This window comes from Myotis daubentonii, chromosome 14, assembly GCF_963259705.1.
Source record: "Myotis daubentonii chromosome 14, mMyoDau2.1, whole genome shotgun sequence".
NCBI lineage: Eukaryota > Metazoa > Chordata > Mammalia > Chiroptera > Vespertilionidae > Myotis > Myotis daubentonii.
This window is the reverse complement of record NC_081853.1, coordinates 49277645-49294387: the sequence shown is the minus strand read 5'-3', so window position 1 is coordinate 49294387 and position 16743 is coordinate 49277645. Positions and strand designations below refer to the sequence as shown.

Below are 16743 nucleotides of genomic sequence, written 5' to 3'. Positions count from 1 at the left end.
GCAAACCTTGGACCTTTTTTCTCAGTTGTGGATCCTTGAAGGTCACCTCACTTTAGGGAGCAGGAGTTGGGTTCTCAGAGTCAGGCCTTGCCTAGAATGGGCTCCTGAGGGGTGGTCCAACCTGGGGGGTCCCTGGGAGGCCTACAGGAGCCACCTCAGGCCCAAAGCAGATTCTATTCCACACCTGGTCTCTCACCGAGGAGACAGCGATTAGACCTGAAGTATGAAGGCCCCGTCATTTCAAGCAGATCCTCAAAGGTTACTGGTTCCATTAGAGAACCACTAACCTTTAGGAGAGTCTTGCTGAAGGTCAAAGGCTCCTTGAACCCAATCTTGACTAATACTGTGTTGTCCTTTTCCTCTGGCAGGACATCGAGGCCTATGTGACCATTCGCTAAAATATCTAAGCTCCAGACTCATGGAGCGGAAGCTGCAGGGCACGTGGCTGCCTGCTGGCCGGGGGCACGTGGAGAGACCGTGCCTGGGCCCCCGCGGCTCCCTGGTGCCCGTGTTCAGCCCTCAGCACGGCCTTCACTGCATCCACGCCGAGAACGGCGCCCTGAAGCCCAGGGTCGTGACCGTGGTGAAGCCGGGTGGGCACCCCCTGCGCAAGGTCACCCTGCTCCTCAATCGGCGCTCGGTGCAGACCTTCGAGCAGCTCTTGGCGGACGTCTCGGAGGCCCTGGGCTTCCCACGGTGGAAGAGTGATCGCGTGAGGAAACTGTTCAACCTCAAGGGCAGGGAGATCCGGAGCGTCTCTGATTTCTTCCGGGAAGGGGATGCCTTCATCGCCATGGGCAAGGAACCCTTGACGTTGAAGAACATTCAGGCGGCCATGGAAGAGCTGTACCCCAGCAAAGCCCGGGCCCTGACGCTGAGCCAGCAGAGCAGGGTCCCTTCTCCGAGGCTGAGAAGCAGGCTCTATAGCAAGGCTCTGAAAGGCGGACTCCACTGTGGGGAGGCTGAGCCGGCCAAGAGCTGCGGTGAGGCTGCCGGGTCCAAGGCAGCCGTCAGACGGCAGGGGAAGACCCCCATGGAGCCGGGGCTGGAGGACGGGGCGAGGGCCCAGAAGACGTGGGTGAGGGGCGCACGGGAGCCTGAGCCCGGCGGCAAGCCGCCCCGGGAAGGCCCTGTCGAGAGGCATGGCAGCGGGGAGAAGCACCTGGGCGTGGAGATCGAGAAGACCTCGGGGGAAATCATCCGGTGTGAGAAGTGCAAGAGAGAGAGGGAGCTTCGGCAGAGCCTGCAAAGGGAGAGGCTGTCCCTGGGCACCAGCGAGCTGGACCTGGGCAAGGGCCCGCGCTATGACGTGGACAAGCTGGTGAGGACCAGGAGCTGCAGGAAGTCCCCCGAGGCCCACTCTCCAGGCGGGGAGGACGGGTGGAAGGGTGACGGCCCCAGGAGCAGGCCCAGGAACCCCACTCAGGAGCTGAGACCCAGCAAGAACACGGACAAGAAAGAGGACGCAGACCCCAAAGGTCAGGAAGGTCAGCCGCAAGGAGCAGCCAAGGCCAAGAAGGATGTCACGGAAGCCCAGCCCGTCAGAGAGGAGGGGCCGCGGGATGGGAAGAAAGATGCCAGGAATAAGCATGGTGGCTGGTTCCTCAGGGAGCACCCAGCCGACCCCGAGAAGCCGCCCAGGACCCGAGGGGAGGAGCAGGAGGCAGAGAAGGAGAAAAAGCCACCTGTGTCCGGCGGGAGAAAGATGCTTCCCAGAGATGACCAACCCGCAAGGGTAGAAAAGGAGCCCAAGATGAGGGCAGAAGAAAGCAAGCCGGAGAGGCCCGGTGGCCGGAAGCGGCGGCCCGCGGGCATCATCTCGGCCAACGTGGAGAAGCAGTACGAGGCCGGCCGGGTCATCGGGGACGGCAACTTCGCCATCGTGAAGGAGTGCCGGCACCGGGAGACCAGGCAGGCCTACGCCATGAAGATCATCGACAAGGCCAAACTCAAGGGTAAGGAGGACATGGTCGACAGCGAGATCTTAATTATCCAGAGCCTCTCTCACCCCAACATAGTGAAGTTGCACGAAGTGTACGAAACGGACACGGAGATCTACCTGATCATGGAGTACGTGCAGGGCGGGGACCTTTTCGATGCCATCATAGAACACGTGAAGTTCCCAGAGCGCGACGCCGCCCTCATGCTCATGGACTTGTGTAAGGCTCTCGTGCACATGCATGACAAGAACATCGTGCACCGGGACCTCAAGCCGGAAAACCTCCTGGTAAGCCTGACTCTGCTGCCTCATGGCTGTTACCCTTACGGCCAGAACAGTACCTTTATGCTCATAACCTACTTGTTCCAGTGTTCAAGACCTAGGTTGTAGTTCAGAAGTTGCTGACATAGATTGGTTTTGATGAGATTATTGAAAAAGAAACCTTCCAATTTAAATAGAATGGAATATGTTTCCTCATCCCTGTCAGGTGGACTGATCAGGTGGACTTGTTTCTTGGGCATTTGCACGAACTCTGGCCTAGGTATCGGGGTGTCCACTGGTAGCCGTTTGCCCTGCGGGCTCGGTTTCCTCTCTCCCACGGAAACCACCCCTGACCCTTTTGGAGGTAACTTCCTGCCACTGGAGTTCAAAAGGCTCACACTGCTGGAATCTGTGTGTGGAGTGGATAAGAGGCTGGTTGGTCCTGGAGTCAGATAACTGACTTTTTAAAAAAAAATTCTTTGCTCTTTAAAAAAAATTGAATTTATTAGGGTGACATAGGTTAGTAAAATTCTATAGGTTTCATCAGCTAACCTACTTAGAATCCTGGCTTTCTTAGTAGCTTGCTCTAGGCTTAGTCCTTCCCCTCTCTGGGCCTTAGTTTCTCGTTTATAAAAGAAAAATGACACAGTAGCACCTGACTTGGAAGGTGGAAGGAGGACTGAGTGCAGGAGAGAGAGAAGCAGCCCTGACAGCTGGCCGCCGGCCTGGCACCCCCGCTCAGCAATGTGCTCTCCTACTGAAATAAACAATTTCACGGAACATCAGCATCAGCTAAGGCCACTCTGACCATGATGGGTCAAGACAGATGCAAGATCTTCCCTTGTTAGTCATTTCCAGATGCAGATAGAAACATGATTGTCCAGACCTCAAACATGGCCACATCTCCCCCTTCTGGCAACTGGGAGTGATTGCCTCACTGCCTTCTATTTAAGAGTCACTACAGTGCCCAGTCATAGAATCACTCCCTCTTCCTGACAGTCTATGATTCAGAGCAAAATCCTGCTTTATTTTCGACCCCTTCCCCTAATCACCTAACACAGCCCAGGTGTTGCAATAAGTGTCGTGAACATCCTCTTCTTAGGTGCCTGGCTCCCAGGGCTGTGTGTGCTCCCTGTTGCAGTGAGTCAGTAGGCCCAGCGTGTTCCTGAACCAGAAGTGTGCTCCTGGAGGTCTTGTTAGGACAGCATACTTATCCCACTCTCTTCTTCATTGCCCTGACCACTGTCTGGTACAGCTGTATTTAATTTTCTGTTTTCTTTCTCTTACTGGGAAGAAAGTTCTAGGACAGTCGGAACTTGGTTCTATTTAGATTGTACCCTGAAACCTAGAGTAGCTCTGTCACATGGTGGATGCTCATTAAATGTTAGCAGGATGAATGAATAAATGCAGACATATCCTGCTGCCTGGGAAGTAGTGAGGATTCCATCAGTGGCTGCTGCCATCATTGTTATGACATCAGCATAACTGATGTTAAGGTGGGTATTGTGAGTCAGCACTCAAAGCCGGATTGCTGCAGGTACAGCAATCGTGGATGGAGACGAGGATCTTGATGAGTCATATTATTATGATTTATTTTTTGGTCAGAGAGTTAGCCTGTTTCCTTTCATTTCCATGGCTGTAGACCCAGCCTGGAAACACCATCCCCATGCATTCATCTATCCGTAAACTGTTCCCCCCAGGAGAATGAAGCAGTGAGTGAGTCAAGCTAATTATCTGGTGAAATGAGATCTACCTTGACCAGTAAGTCAAGTAACCTTGTGTTTGCCCACATTCACAGAACTGTGGTCTGAATTACCATCAAATAACTCTTCTGTGAAAAATTTCACTTTTGTGTGAGCTGATTGCCCTCATCCTTTCTTCACTTGCTTTTTGTCTGTCTTCTGGGTCTGATGAGCCCAAGTAATCTCCACATGTGATGTGCTACCCACTGTTCATTAGGGCCACTTGGAACGGCAGCAGAATAGTGCTCTTTACTGCCCCTCTGATGTTTCCCCCAATTGTCTCAGCAGGAGAGGGTCTGCCTAGAGGCCTGGGCTGGTCTCATGAGCCAGACATGTTGGGCGTGTGCCTCCTAAAGCAGTAGCCCAGCTGTACAAGTTCTCCGGGATGTGGGATGAATCATTGACCTTCCAGGGTCATTTTCTGTCGGGGACAGCCACCTGAGCTTGCATTTTCTCCACAAGGTCCTGGAACCAGCTGTCGAGCTGGCCCGTCTCTTGGGCAATAGAGACTCTCACTTGTGTGAAGGGACTTACTTGTCAGCAGTTTTTAAAATGGAAAGTCAGCACTGGTGTAGATTGCGTGGAGAAGTTCACTTCAGGAAGTAGAAAACTGCAAGGTACACGTTTAGTGTGGATAAGCTAACTGCCTCAGAGAAGTCACCTAGCAACTCTTCACGGATTTAACGGTCAGTCAGATGTGTTTTTAGTGCCCTTAAGGGCAGTGAAGTGTGTTTACGTGTTGTGTGTGTGTGTTGTATGTGTGTGTGTTCTGAGAGAGACAGAGGCAAAATTGGAGAGTAGCTATACTTTTTCATTCTAAATACAAGAGTTGTTTATGTGGAATAGATAAGTAACTCTTCTCCTCTGTGGATAATTTTGTCAGCTTGCATTTATAAAAATGAATAGACCTGTCCTATTTATTCACCATTTGTCCTTTCTCTGGGTGAGTAAAGTTCAACGGATTGCTGTGTCAGGAGTCTAAATGCCATCTAATGTCAGCGCTGTCTGGTTTTCAGAAACATCTGGATTGTGTTGGATTTGACTATGGGCTCATTGTCTGGGCTTAGAAAGCTGTCATCTCTCTACTTGCTGATAGGATGATGATATTGAAAACTCGCTGGGCCTTCTAAGGTTTAATATGAGTCAATGTTTCCAGGGTGACAGCTGTCCATCAGTTAATATTCTCTGATTTAGTCTTCTGCACTCGTGTTGAGCTTTGTATTACCAAAGCAATTGTTTCTTCCTTGAATGGATGGTTACTGTCCGTCTCAAGACCTGTATTTGCTAAGCTTAGAAAAATGATTATGTGAGAACTAACTTTGGATTACATGGCTGATCGCAATTATTGCTGCTTTTAGAGACTTTCTGAAGACACTGAGAGCTCTTAATGACGACAGCAAGCTTATTTTTGTTGTCTTAATCAACAGAAATATTTACATCTGGTAATTGGGCTCTGGAATAAAAAATGTGAGGCCTGTATTACCGAGTTTATTTCTGCAGATCGCATCTCCTGACAGGATGCTAGCCCTCTTTCCCCCTTCGGGTTATTTAGACTCCTGAGATCTTGCGAAGTAAGTTTTAATTATGAGAATTTCCTGCTTGCAGAAATGTCATTGTTAATTGCTTCCCCTGCCAGTGTGCGCTGGGCAGGGTTGGGATATGCTGTGGGGTGTTGACCGGGCCCTGGGAGGAGGGAGGAAGCGAACAGGAGCTGGAGAGGCGATGATGCCAGATCACCCACGCAGGGTGGGAAGTGGACAGGCCAGGTTGTTTATGGCCAACAGCCGAGATATCACATACGGCAAAGAAAGCTGAGCCAGTTGCGTGTGTGGGGGGAGCCTGAAGAGATGTCAGACAGGAGCAAGGTCCTTTGAGAATATCTGTCCCGGAATAAGGGCAGACAGGGGCATGTTCCTGCCTGGAAACAGGGCTGGAAGGAATGAGACCTGTTGGCCTCCTCATCCCATCGGACGAGGCATCTCTCAGATGCTTTCCCTCCCTCCTGTCCATCATCACATACTGTAATAAACATACTGTAATATCCCCAACTTACAACACAAACAAACCTTTGCTTTCTCCACATGCCCCTTCAGCTGCTGCCTCATTTTTATGATCCACACACGCGCACACATGCACACCCTTGATAGAGGTGTCTCTACTCACCGTTTGCTCTTTTCCACGTTTCATTCTCTCCTGAACTCCAGCCAGGCTCTCCTCCCCACACTGCACTGAAACCACCCTTGTCCGTCAGAAAGATGGGGCCACCGCTGACCCGCTGCTCGGGGGTCAGGAACCTCAGAGGCGCCCCTGTGTCTTCTCTCCCCTCATCCTCACAGTCAGTCCATTCTCTAGTCTTATTTTTACCCTCAGTATGACCTTCTCCACACCTCACTGCACTACCCAAGCCCAAGCCCTAGCCCAAGCCACTGTCACCTCTTGCTGAGACTGGCAGTCACCTCCTCACTGGTCTGTCCTCTTCCTCCGAAGCGTCTTCCTCACGGAAGCCTGACTGGCCTTCTCCAAATGAAAATCAGAACCTGTAACTCCTCTGGTCAGAGCTGTTGTTGGCTTCCCATGGCACTCAGAATAGAGGCTGAAGTTCATTTCCATGGCCTAGAGGCCCTGCATGATGTGGCCTCTGTCGTCCTCTCAAAGCCTCACTCCAACCACTCACCCCTCACTCACTCCAGCCCTGCCCTCGGTGGCTGTTCCTCATTGGGCCAAACATGCCCCAGGACCTTTGCACTTGCTATTTCCTTCACCTGAGAAGCTCACTCCTCAGATTTTAATATGATATTTCTTTCAAATGTTATTTTCTCAGTGAATCCTTCCTTGACTACCCTATAAAATACCACCCCCCTGCCACTGTCCAATAGAATGTTCTGTGATGATGGAGTTGTCCTATATCTACAGTGCCTAGTACGGTAGCCACTAGCTCTACAAGCACTTGTTGAAATGTACCTTGAGAGTCTGACTTGAACTTTACATCTTATTTAAAAATAAATAGCAAATGTGGTTTGTGGTTAATGAATACCATACTAGACAACATAGCCTTTATCTCACTTTTTCTTTTTTTATAACACTTATCACTACCTGAAATTACATGTTTTTTGAATATTATTTTTTAATAGAAAGAGGGCTTCATAAAATCAAGAAGTTTTCCTGTTTCATTTACTATGCTATTTCTAGGGCCTCGGCCAGAAATTAATGCTTGTGGAATGGATATGAGATGTTAAAAAAGACTCGCATGATATGGAGGCTCCAAAGGCATTTCATGGACCTGATATGAGTCAGATCCCAGGGGAGACTTGGTCCTTACTTATTTTTTTCAGCCATTTTTTTATATTACAGTATTGTTTGCTGTCGAAATGTAAATTGATTTTTAGGAATATTGATATGAGTTGCTTTCTATGATCAGTTTGGTCCTCATAGCCAGTTGAACAGGGAACCATGGAGGAAGAGGTCGGAGGAACCATGCACGATCAATTAAGATTTTGGCAAAGATACCTAAGCCTTACCCACATCAAATACTTTTTTTCTTAGCAGATGCTTGCTGTTTGGTCTGTATTCTGCTGCCCCCTTCTGTTCAGAGATGATAACGACAAGATCACCCTTAACATTGACCTACCATTGAAGGAGAGAAGGGGGGCTAATTGTTAGAAAAGTAATGACTCCTTTTGAAGCTGTGAGACCATCCAGATGTTACCTGGTGCTTATGTAAACAATAAAGACCACCTTGATTCAAGGCAGGGTGCTTTGGTGTGGCTGGAAAAGGGAGGGAAGCCCTAGCTGGTTTGGCTCATTGGATAGAGCGTCAGCCTACGGACTGAAGGGCCCTGGGTTCGATTCCAGTCAAGGACACATGCCTGGGTTGCAGGCTCGATTCCCAGTAGGGGTGTGCAGGAGGCAGCCAATAGATGATTCTCTCTCATCATTGCTGTTTCTCTCTCTCTTCCTCTCTGATATCAATAAAAAATATATTTTAAAAAAAAGAAAAGGGAGTGAAGAATGCAGATGGGTCAATAGTCATTACAGTTCTGTGCAAATTAATCTCGAACACCCTTAGGAGAGAGGTAACTGGAAACAGAGCCCCTGAAGGCCCTCGACCCAGAGCAGTGAGTTTAGATAGATCGGAGACTATCAGAGAGATGGAGATATGGGGTGAGGGCAAGGTCTGGGGCTGTGGGCAGGCCCTCAACCAAACCTGGCCCAGGAGGGTTAAGGGGAGGGGGAAAAAGAGCACCTTTTCCCACTACCCTCCTAGGTTCTGTGACTGGGGCCCTGGAAAGTAGGCTCACAATGGATAGATTAACAAGACAAAAACAACAGCTTATTTACCTGTGCACTGTGTATGCACGAGGGAGAAACTCGGGGGTGAGTAACTCAGAGGGGTGGTGAGAACTTGGGGCTTATCTAGCATTTTAGCAAAGAACAGTACACATTCTCAGAAGTGACAAGACCAAGGAAAAGGGGTTTTGGCTTCTAGGGGTGGCAAACTGGGAGGTAAATGCTTGGAAACGAGTGGAAGATGAGCTGTTTTAGTGAAGTTAGTCATGTAGCTTTCTCTCCCTGCATCTCAGGGCTAATAGAACCCTTTGGTGATTTTGTTATTTCACATGTTTATTTCAGTGTATGAAGTCAGCCAAATGCTTTCAATGCTGATCATTTGTTTGGGAATATTTGCAAATATTTGTGAGGGACATATTTTTTCAACAATCACCCGGCAAATGTGATTAATGTAGACGATCCATCTGGAAACTCGAGGCAGCGGGCTATTTTTTGTCCTTCCCTTGCAAACTCAATTTTCTAATCTAAATTATTCTAATAATTACCTCCCTGGTCTGCTTTCGGGCCATGTCTGTCTTGTACGCGCACCAAGGCGGACTCGCATTTTCGTTCTACGTCTACGCCTTTCCATTTGGCTGGGTTAATTATGGAGACATTGATGAGATTGGCCGGTGGTGACTCAGACGCAGTAATTAAGACATATCTGCTCACAGAGCTGTGAGCTCACTGGCCGGAGGCAGGGCGAGTGCAGAGAACTTACTCCTGTGTGGGGAGTGGATGCCCCACTCCCCCTGCATTTTGGGGTGTCGCTGTGCCCTGATGGGACACAGGGAGAGCCAGAGTGCTCCCTCTTGTCCTCCTGTCCCCCTTCCTGAGTGCTGGTGGGAGCTTTGCAAACCTCTGCTCAGTTTTATTAGAGATGTGAGAACATGTGCCTGTAGACAAGTGGGCAATTTCTCCTGTAGCTCCTGGGGCCCCATTGGGTCTCTCCCTTGGGTGACATCATCACCAGGCTCATCCCAGTATGTTTTCCATTGTGTGGTCGTCACCTCCTCAGGGCACCGCTGGCCTGAGCATGCAGGTTCTGTGATGAGCAGGGCGATACCCATGCCAGCTTCTCTGAGCTGCTCATTTTGCCTGAGTCAGTCCTGGCCTTCAGAGGTGAACTGTTTCCGTGGCTAAAAAAATATGGTTTTACTTGACAAATACTTGTATGTATTGTGCTTCTTAGGTGCCAGGCACTGTTGATGTTACAGATGTTAGCTCACTTCATCCTCATCACAGTCCCATAAGGTCATGCCGATCCGCATTGTACAGATGAGGAAATGGAGGCACACAGAGTGCAAGTTACTTGACCAGGAAATGGCGAGCTGGAGCTTGGACCCCGACAGTTGGGCTTTTGAGGCTGTGCTTGGCACATGACACTGGATACTCCAGCAAAGAGAGTTTCCTTTGCAGGAGGTGAGAAGGCCCATCCAGAGGCCCCCAAGAGAACCAGAGGGAGGTGGATCCGAGGCAGGCCTGCAGCAGCAGGAGGCAGAGCCAGTACATTTTACCATGTGTTACAGAAAGAGCTTTTGCGGCCCGGTTGGCCTGGCTCAGTGGTTGAGCATCAACCTATGAAACCAGGAGGTCACAGTTCGATTCCCGGTCAGGGCACATGCCCAGGTTGTTTGATTCCCAGTGTGGGGCGGGCAGGAGGCAGCAGATCAATGATTCTCTCGCGTCATTGACGTTGCTATCTCTCTCTCCCTCTCCCTTCCTCTCTGAAATCAAGAAAAATATATTTTAAAAAAATTTTTTTTAAAGAGCTTTTGCTACAAATTCCTCAGGCTGGGCAGGGTCCGGGAGGGGCACCGATGGGCCTTTTACTTGCTGTAAGAGATGCTAGGTTTGCTCCTTCATTGGTTATTTCTCTTTTATTTGAACTGTATCAGTATCTTTAGCTTTATTATTTTTTGCATGGTCATCTAAACACTTGCTAAGCTCACCTCCTGAGATTGATTTCTTTGGGGTTAAGAGCCACCTTTTCCTATCAACTAGCACGCAGATACCTCGAGGTGAAGAAGGATAGGACAGATGAACCCGGCTGACCAGAGGTCAGACAGCCAGCCAGCTGGACTCGGAAGGGAGGAGACTCGTCGGGTGGGACGTATTTTAACGAGAACACGGGAGAGCAGCCAGTTCTCTGTATTCATTTCAGAGTGAGGGTCGCTGTCTTTTCTGTTTTATTATTATTTTTTAATCACTATTTCTACCCTTTCTAAAATTTGGTGGAAGTGGCATCTAAAGGAAGAACCAGACATAATTTCTTTCACCTTCATGCAAAAATATTAACAATTAGAACCCAGATGGTCAGTTCCAATATGTAAGCATAAATCTCAGTCCCATAGCATTACTTTTTAAAAGATTTATTATGTGCAAACTAAGACAGCCATCAGATTGTTTTAGAAATAAAAGTCTCTTAATGAAAGTTTAAAAATGAAAGCCCCACATCCGGGAACCCCCCTGAGTCCCCAGCACTCTGGGACTGCTGGTCACTCTAGGGCAGGGGTGGGGAACCTTTTTTCTGCCACAGGCCATTTGGATATTTATAACATCATTCTGCTTAATATGATTCACTTCATATACATTTACGTTGCTATGAGAAAAGCTCTGAGATTTACTGAATTTCGAGTCCTGCCTGCAGTTGCCTTGGGAGGGCCAGACCAAATGATTTCTCGGGCCTCATACGACCCGCAGGCCTGGCGTTCCCCACCCCTGCTCTAGGGCTAACACTGAGCAGGGCAGATTACAGACACTGAATGGAACTCCTACTTGCTGGGAATTTTCACCCCCTCCTTTTTTTTAAACAAATGAGAAAATGGAAACTCAGATCAGTAAAGAAATTGTCCAAGACCATCCAGCTGCAAGTCTTGGAACTGGAATTCAAGCCTCCTGGCCTGTTTGATTCTTAAATCACCCCTTTCCCTTGCTCCCCCCAATTTGGGCCGGTATTTAACAACCCTCCACTGTTCGTTTGTCTACTTATTCATTTTAATTACTATTCCCCCCCCCCCCCCAGACTTTGCATTGCCCACAGGCATTTCCTAGTTCTCACTAAAACTGTCTGTACTCCCAATATCATTGGTTCTTGTTCGAGGTCGTGCTGCCCAACAGGACTTTCTGTGGTGATGGGAATGCTTTGCACTCGCACTGTCCAATCTTGTAGCCATTAGTCACCGATGGCCGATGGCCGTTGAACACTTTCAATGCCGTTAGTGCATCTGAGAAACCAAATTTCGGTTTTTTAATTTAAACAGCCACGTGTGGCAATATGGTATAAAATCCAGCTCATTAATTTGTTACTTGAAAATGTGAGCACCCGTCACTGGGATCAAATTGGGTTCATCCGTGTTGGGCTAAACTGTAAGGGTGTGTAGGTTCATTGTTTGTTATCTTGACCTCTTACGCTTGTTGTTGCATGAGTTTTCCTTCTTTATTCTCATCACAATTTTGGTGGTTTGGGGATTTGGGTTTCTTACAGGTTCAGAGGAATGAGGACAAATCGACAACCTTGAAGCTGGCTGACTTCGGCCTTGCCAAGCACGTGGTGAGACCAGTGTTCACCGTGTGCGGGACCCCAACTTACGTAGCACCTGAAATTCTTTCTGAGAAAGGTAAGTGGGGGACTCTTGCTCACTTACTGATTAATGTTTCATTTTTTAATATTTCATATTTTATATTCTTTCAGTATGGAACAAGGATCTTAGAGAGGGTGCTAAGCTGGCATTTAGGTTTTAATGGGAATATTGGAAGTTATTCTCCTTGACCAAAGCATGAGAACTCTTTCTAAATCAGGGATCATCGCTCACACCACGTGTGACTGACCACGTGTGTTACACAACCCTGAACTGATGATCTATACCCTGTCCACTGTGTGTCCCTTGGGCGTGCAGCTGGATGTCATAGCCATGTCAAATGAGAGTTTCCAGATGTTTCCTTTCCATGTCTTGTGCTTATTTCATGACAGACCAGTAATAAGGGGTCACACAGGGGCCGTGGTCTGAGGACCACACGTTGAGTCACCCTGGTGTGTACCCCTTGTTGGTAGGAGCTGGCAGTCATGTTTGGAAGTGGCTCTCGCGTGCAGAGAGCTGAGGCCCTCTGGGGCCTGAGCCATGATTCTCCACCGCTTATCTCATCACGTCCGATCCAGCCTGGCCTCAGCTGCGCTTGTGTCTCTGCCTCCGCTGCACAGGTTACGGGCTGGAGGTGGACATGTGGGCCGCGGGCGTGATCCTCTACATCCTGCTGTGCGGCTTCCCCCCGTTCCGCAGCCTGGAGAGGGACCAGGACGAGCTCTTTGACATCATCCAGCTGGGCCACTTCGAGTTCCTGGCCCCTTACTGGGACAACATCTCTGAGGGTGAGATTCCGGGCCTCCACGCTCGGGAAGAGGGGAGGCAGGACTGGAGCCCCTCTGGGTTCTGACTGTGAGCAGGGTCTAGGTCGGGTGTGTGAGGAGAGCGCAGCGCCCCCCGCAGCGCCTGCACAGGGCGGGCTGTCCACACGTTGCGCTTCATCCTTTATCTCCTGCTGCATCAGCCTGCGTCCTTTGAGGACCTGAAGGAGTGATGCTGGTATTCTCGAGAGATTGGAGGAGGAGGCTCAGAGAGCCAGCCTGGGAGAACCAGAAATCTTTCCTCCTCCCTGCCTGCCCCCTGGCCCCCCAGGTGTCACCACCTCTCTCCAGAATCACTCATGATTTGGGGCAGTAAATGAAATTAGTTGTGAATTTGCACTGTTTACTACTTAGGTTTCTTCATACATGTTCTTTAATGTTGTCAGTAGGAAGGCCTACTTATCCACATTGGAAGGAAGAACGCTCATCTTTCATTTAACACCGTGATAGCTTGGTTAACAGATGGAAAACATGTAGACAGATGTGGCCTCTATTTGTCCCCTTGCGCTGGGCGCCATGGCTGTCAGTGGTCCTGGCCCGCGACGCTGGGGAGAAATGAACAAACACCCTGTAGAGCTGCTCCGTCCAGCAGGGTAGCCCCCAGCTGCACGGGGCTACCTCGGTGTAAATGTAAATGTGAGCGAGTTAAAAGTGAGTGCGACACAAATTCAGCTCCTTAGTCGCACTAGCCACGTTTCAAACGCCCCGTGGTCCCAGCGTGGAGCACAGAGGCGGAGGGTTTCCGTGGTCGCAGAAGGTTCCGTCGGACAAAGCTGCTCCAGGGAGGCACGTGGTGCTAAGGGAGATGTTCGGGTTCAGTGCACGGAGGGGGGAGAGAAATTCAGAACCACCTGCATTCGTCTCATTTTCCTCCTCCTTCGCTCCCTCCGACAGCTGCCAAAGACCTGGTGAGCCGGTTGCTGGTGGTGGACCCCAAAAAGCGCTACACGGCCCACCAAGTTCTTAAGCACCCCTGGATCGAAACTGCTGGAAAGACCAGCACAGCCAACCTGGGGAAGGAGCGCAAGGAGGCGTCCCCGGGCAGCGAGGGCCACCTCCGGAGCCAGCAGGCCCCGTGGTCTCCGCCTCCGGCCCCTGTTCAGCCCTCGGTTCTGCTCAAGGACAGAGGATAGAACTTTAGGAGAAACGCAATGCAAAGGGCGTCTTCTCTTCTCGTGATTGGAGAATCAGGGGAGGGAGAGGTGCTCAGTCTATTTTAAAAGAGAAACTTGAGTCTTAACGTTAAATGTTGGAACATATTTTAGATTTGCATATTTGAAGCCTTTAATACTTGTTTTTTTTGGGGGGGGGGTGAGGAGGGGAAGACTTGTTACCAGTATGGAGTTTTTGGTAATAATGATGTGTTTTGTTTCCTCCTTGTAATCAAGTTCATGGTGTATGACATGAGTGGTGCTTTCCGGGGTCGCAGTGCCCCCTGTGAAATTAATAAGGTGAATCGTAGTCTTTCTGTGTTAATAAAACGTGCTCTGAATACTGAAGTGGGTCCTATTCTGATTCCTTCTCAGCGCTGGTGGTGGGAGCTAAGGAAGCCCGGTTTAGACACGCCTCCCGGTGCCAGTATGGCTGCATAGACACGTTGTGATGGACACTCGATGAACCGCGAGGTCTGTTTGTTTATCTCAGTCAGGAGCATGCCAGTCTTAGCTGAAAATCAGACCTGGCGCAGTCCGAAGAATGGAAAGACGAAATCGTGGCTTCCTTCTTGCCCTTTTGATACCCATTTGGACAGCTTTTAAGCCAATTATGCCTGAGCCGGAGTCACTTCTACGTGAAGTTAGGCACTCAGGCTGCGACTGTGTTAACATTGCAGATCTCGAGGGAGCCACTTAGTGCATTAATGTGTCAGACATGCGGCCAATGGATTACGCTCCGGCTCGAAGGAGCTCAAGAGGGTTCAGGCCTGTTCCCACCTGCAGGGCAGACACACGTAGGGCACAGAGGGCCTGTTCCCGGATTATTTCAATCCAGATTTCTGGGCCAAAACATTGGTCTTTTCAGATGACACTGGGAGTGTGCATGAGCTGAGAGCAAAACATGATGCTATTATTTACCAAACTGACCTTCTGGGTTATATGTAACTTGGTCAGTAGGGCACAGAATCAGTCACAAAGTGCGGGTTTCTCAGCCCTCTCCTCCCTTCCCTACCAGTGTTGGAGTCCCCCTTGCGGGGGTGTAGGGGTGGGGTGGGGGGGTAGGTAGGTCAGTCAGGAGCAAAGGTGTAGCACCAGAGAGTTTAGTAGAAGGAATTGCTCAGGTGCTGGAGAATGCAGAAGCACGAAGGAGGCTCTGAAATAATTTAGAGATACGAACTTCTTCCATTCCTAGGTGGGGAGCCAAGGGCAGAGGTTGGGGTGAGTAGAACCTAGAAACTTGGAGGAGAAACCCCTTGTCCTGGACACTCAGTGTGTTGCCAGATCCCGCTTCAAGACTGAAGGGATAAGCTGCTGGTGCTGTTGGTTGACAGCTCAGCGGTCATTGTCTACGAGGATGACCCCCCTCCTGGGGCAAGATCCATCCAGTGACTGGTCCATGTAGGGTGTGACCAGTGGGGACAATGCTGATGGGCCATTCTCCTAGTAAGCGTTGGCTGAGCCCTGGGTTGAGGCAGCATCCCAGCCAACTTCTCCCTCGCCCTGTCCTGCTTCTTTCCTTTCTCTTCCAGAGGTGATGACCCTGGGACCACTCCCTAAAACCCTGCCTGCATGCTCATCTCAACCTCAGGGTTGGCTTCCCAGAAAACCGGGCCTGTGACCTTCCTTGAAACCTGGAACTGCTGGAAGGGGGTACCAGCTGGTGCTTTAACCTCAGGGGCTCGGAAGAGGGGCCCCACAGAGTGGGACTCAGATACCCGAAGAGCTGCCACCCAGCAGGCAGTGCAATGGTGCTCATTCTGAAAATGGAGGAGGAGACTGGGAGCTGGATTTGCTACTGGAACATCTTTTGATAAAGTCAGCAGAGGCTGAGATCCAAACGAGAACCTTTGGTCTTCACATTAGCATCATTTGATTCTATTGACCACTCTCTTTTTGAGTCGCTTCTCCAGTTGATGTCTGTGATGCCCCATTTTCCTGGTTTTCTTCTTGCATCCCTGTCCGCTCCTTTGGGCCTCCCTGCACAGGTTTAGTCTTCTTCCACTTGCTAAAAGTTGTAGTTCCATCGTTAGTCACTAGAGGAAGGCAAATCAAAACCACAACGAAACAGCGCCCTACACCTATTACAATGGCTAAATTAAATGGCTATGATGAGAAGACGGACCATATCAAGTATTGGCAAGGATTGGGAGCAACTAGAACTCTTGTACATGCTGTTGGGGGTGTAACATGGTCTTCCCCCGCTTTGGAGAACAATTGGGCAGCTCCTTTAAAAGTTAAACATGTACCTACCCTATGACCTAGCCATTCTACTAGCTGTTTACAAGAGAAATGAAAGCATATGTCCTCACAAATACTTGTACAGATATTCACAGGTACTTTACTTGTAGTAGTTCAAAAGTGAAAACAAACTGGAATGTCCATAACCTGGTGAGTGTATAGACAATGAATACTATTTGGCAATAAAACGACACGAACTCTTGATACATGCAACAACGTGGACAAAACTCAAAGTTTTGGCTGACTACATGGAACCAGACCAAAAAAAAGTCTATGTTTTGTATAGTTCTATTTATATACAATTCTAGAAAATGAGAACCAGTCTACAGTGACAGAACATAGATCAGGATTGCCGGGAGCGAGGCAGGTGGGAGGGGTTATAAAGGAACACCGGGTAACTGTGGAGGTGATGGGCATGTTCACTACCTTGAAGGTAACAATGGATCCATGGGTGTATATATGTCAAACCTTATCAAAGGGGACCCTTTCAGTATGTGCAGCTTATTGTGTGTCCATTACACCTCAATATAGCTGTTAAAAATGCTATTCTTGCCCGGTTGGTTGGGCATCAGTGGTAGGGCATCAACTATGAACCAGGAGGTCATGGTTTGATTCCCAGTCAGGGCACATGCCTGGGTTGCGGGTTCAGTCCCCGGTGTGGCAGAGGCAGCCGGTCAT

General features: G+C 49.5%; 1 protein-coding gene across 2 annotated transcripts in view; it reads left to right on the top strand.

Annotated features, from left to right (window-relative positions):
* The window catches only part of DCLK3 (doublecortin like kinase 3), a 29910-nt gene extending 15738 nt beyond the window's left edge, over positions 1–14172 (top strand). For both annotated transcript variants that reach the window (XM_059664237.1, XM_059664238.1), the window contains exons 2-5: positions 369–2227; positions 11756–11888; positions 12470–12637; positions 13568–14172. In XM_059664237.1, the coding sequence (XP_059520220.1) occupies positions 369–2227; positions 11756–11888; positions 12470–12637; positions 13568–13806 (2399 nt within the window). In that variant the 3' untranslated portion in view covers positions 13807–14172. The remainder of the gene's footprint in view (positions 1–368; positions 2228–11755; positions 11889–12469; positions 12638–13567) is intronic.
* The last annotated feature ends 2571 nt before the right edge of the window (positions 14173–16743 follow it).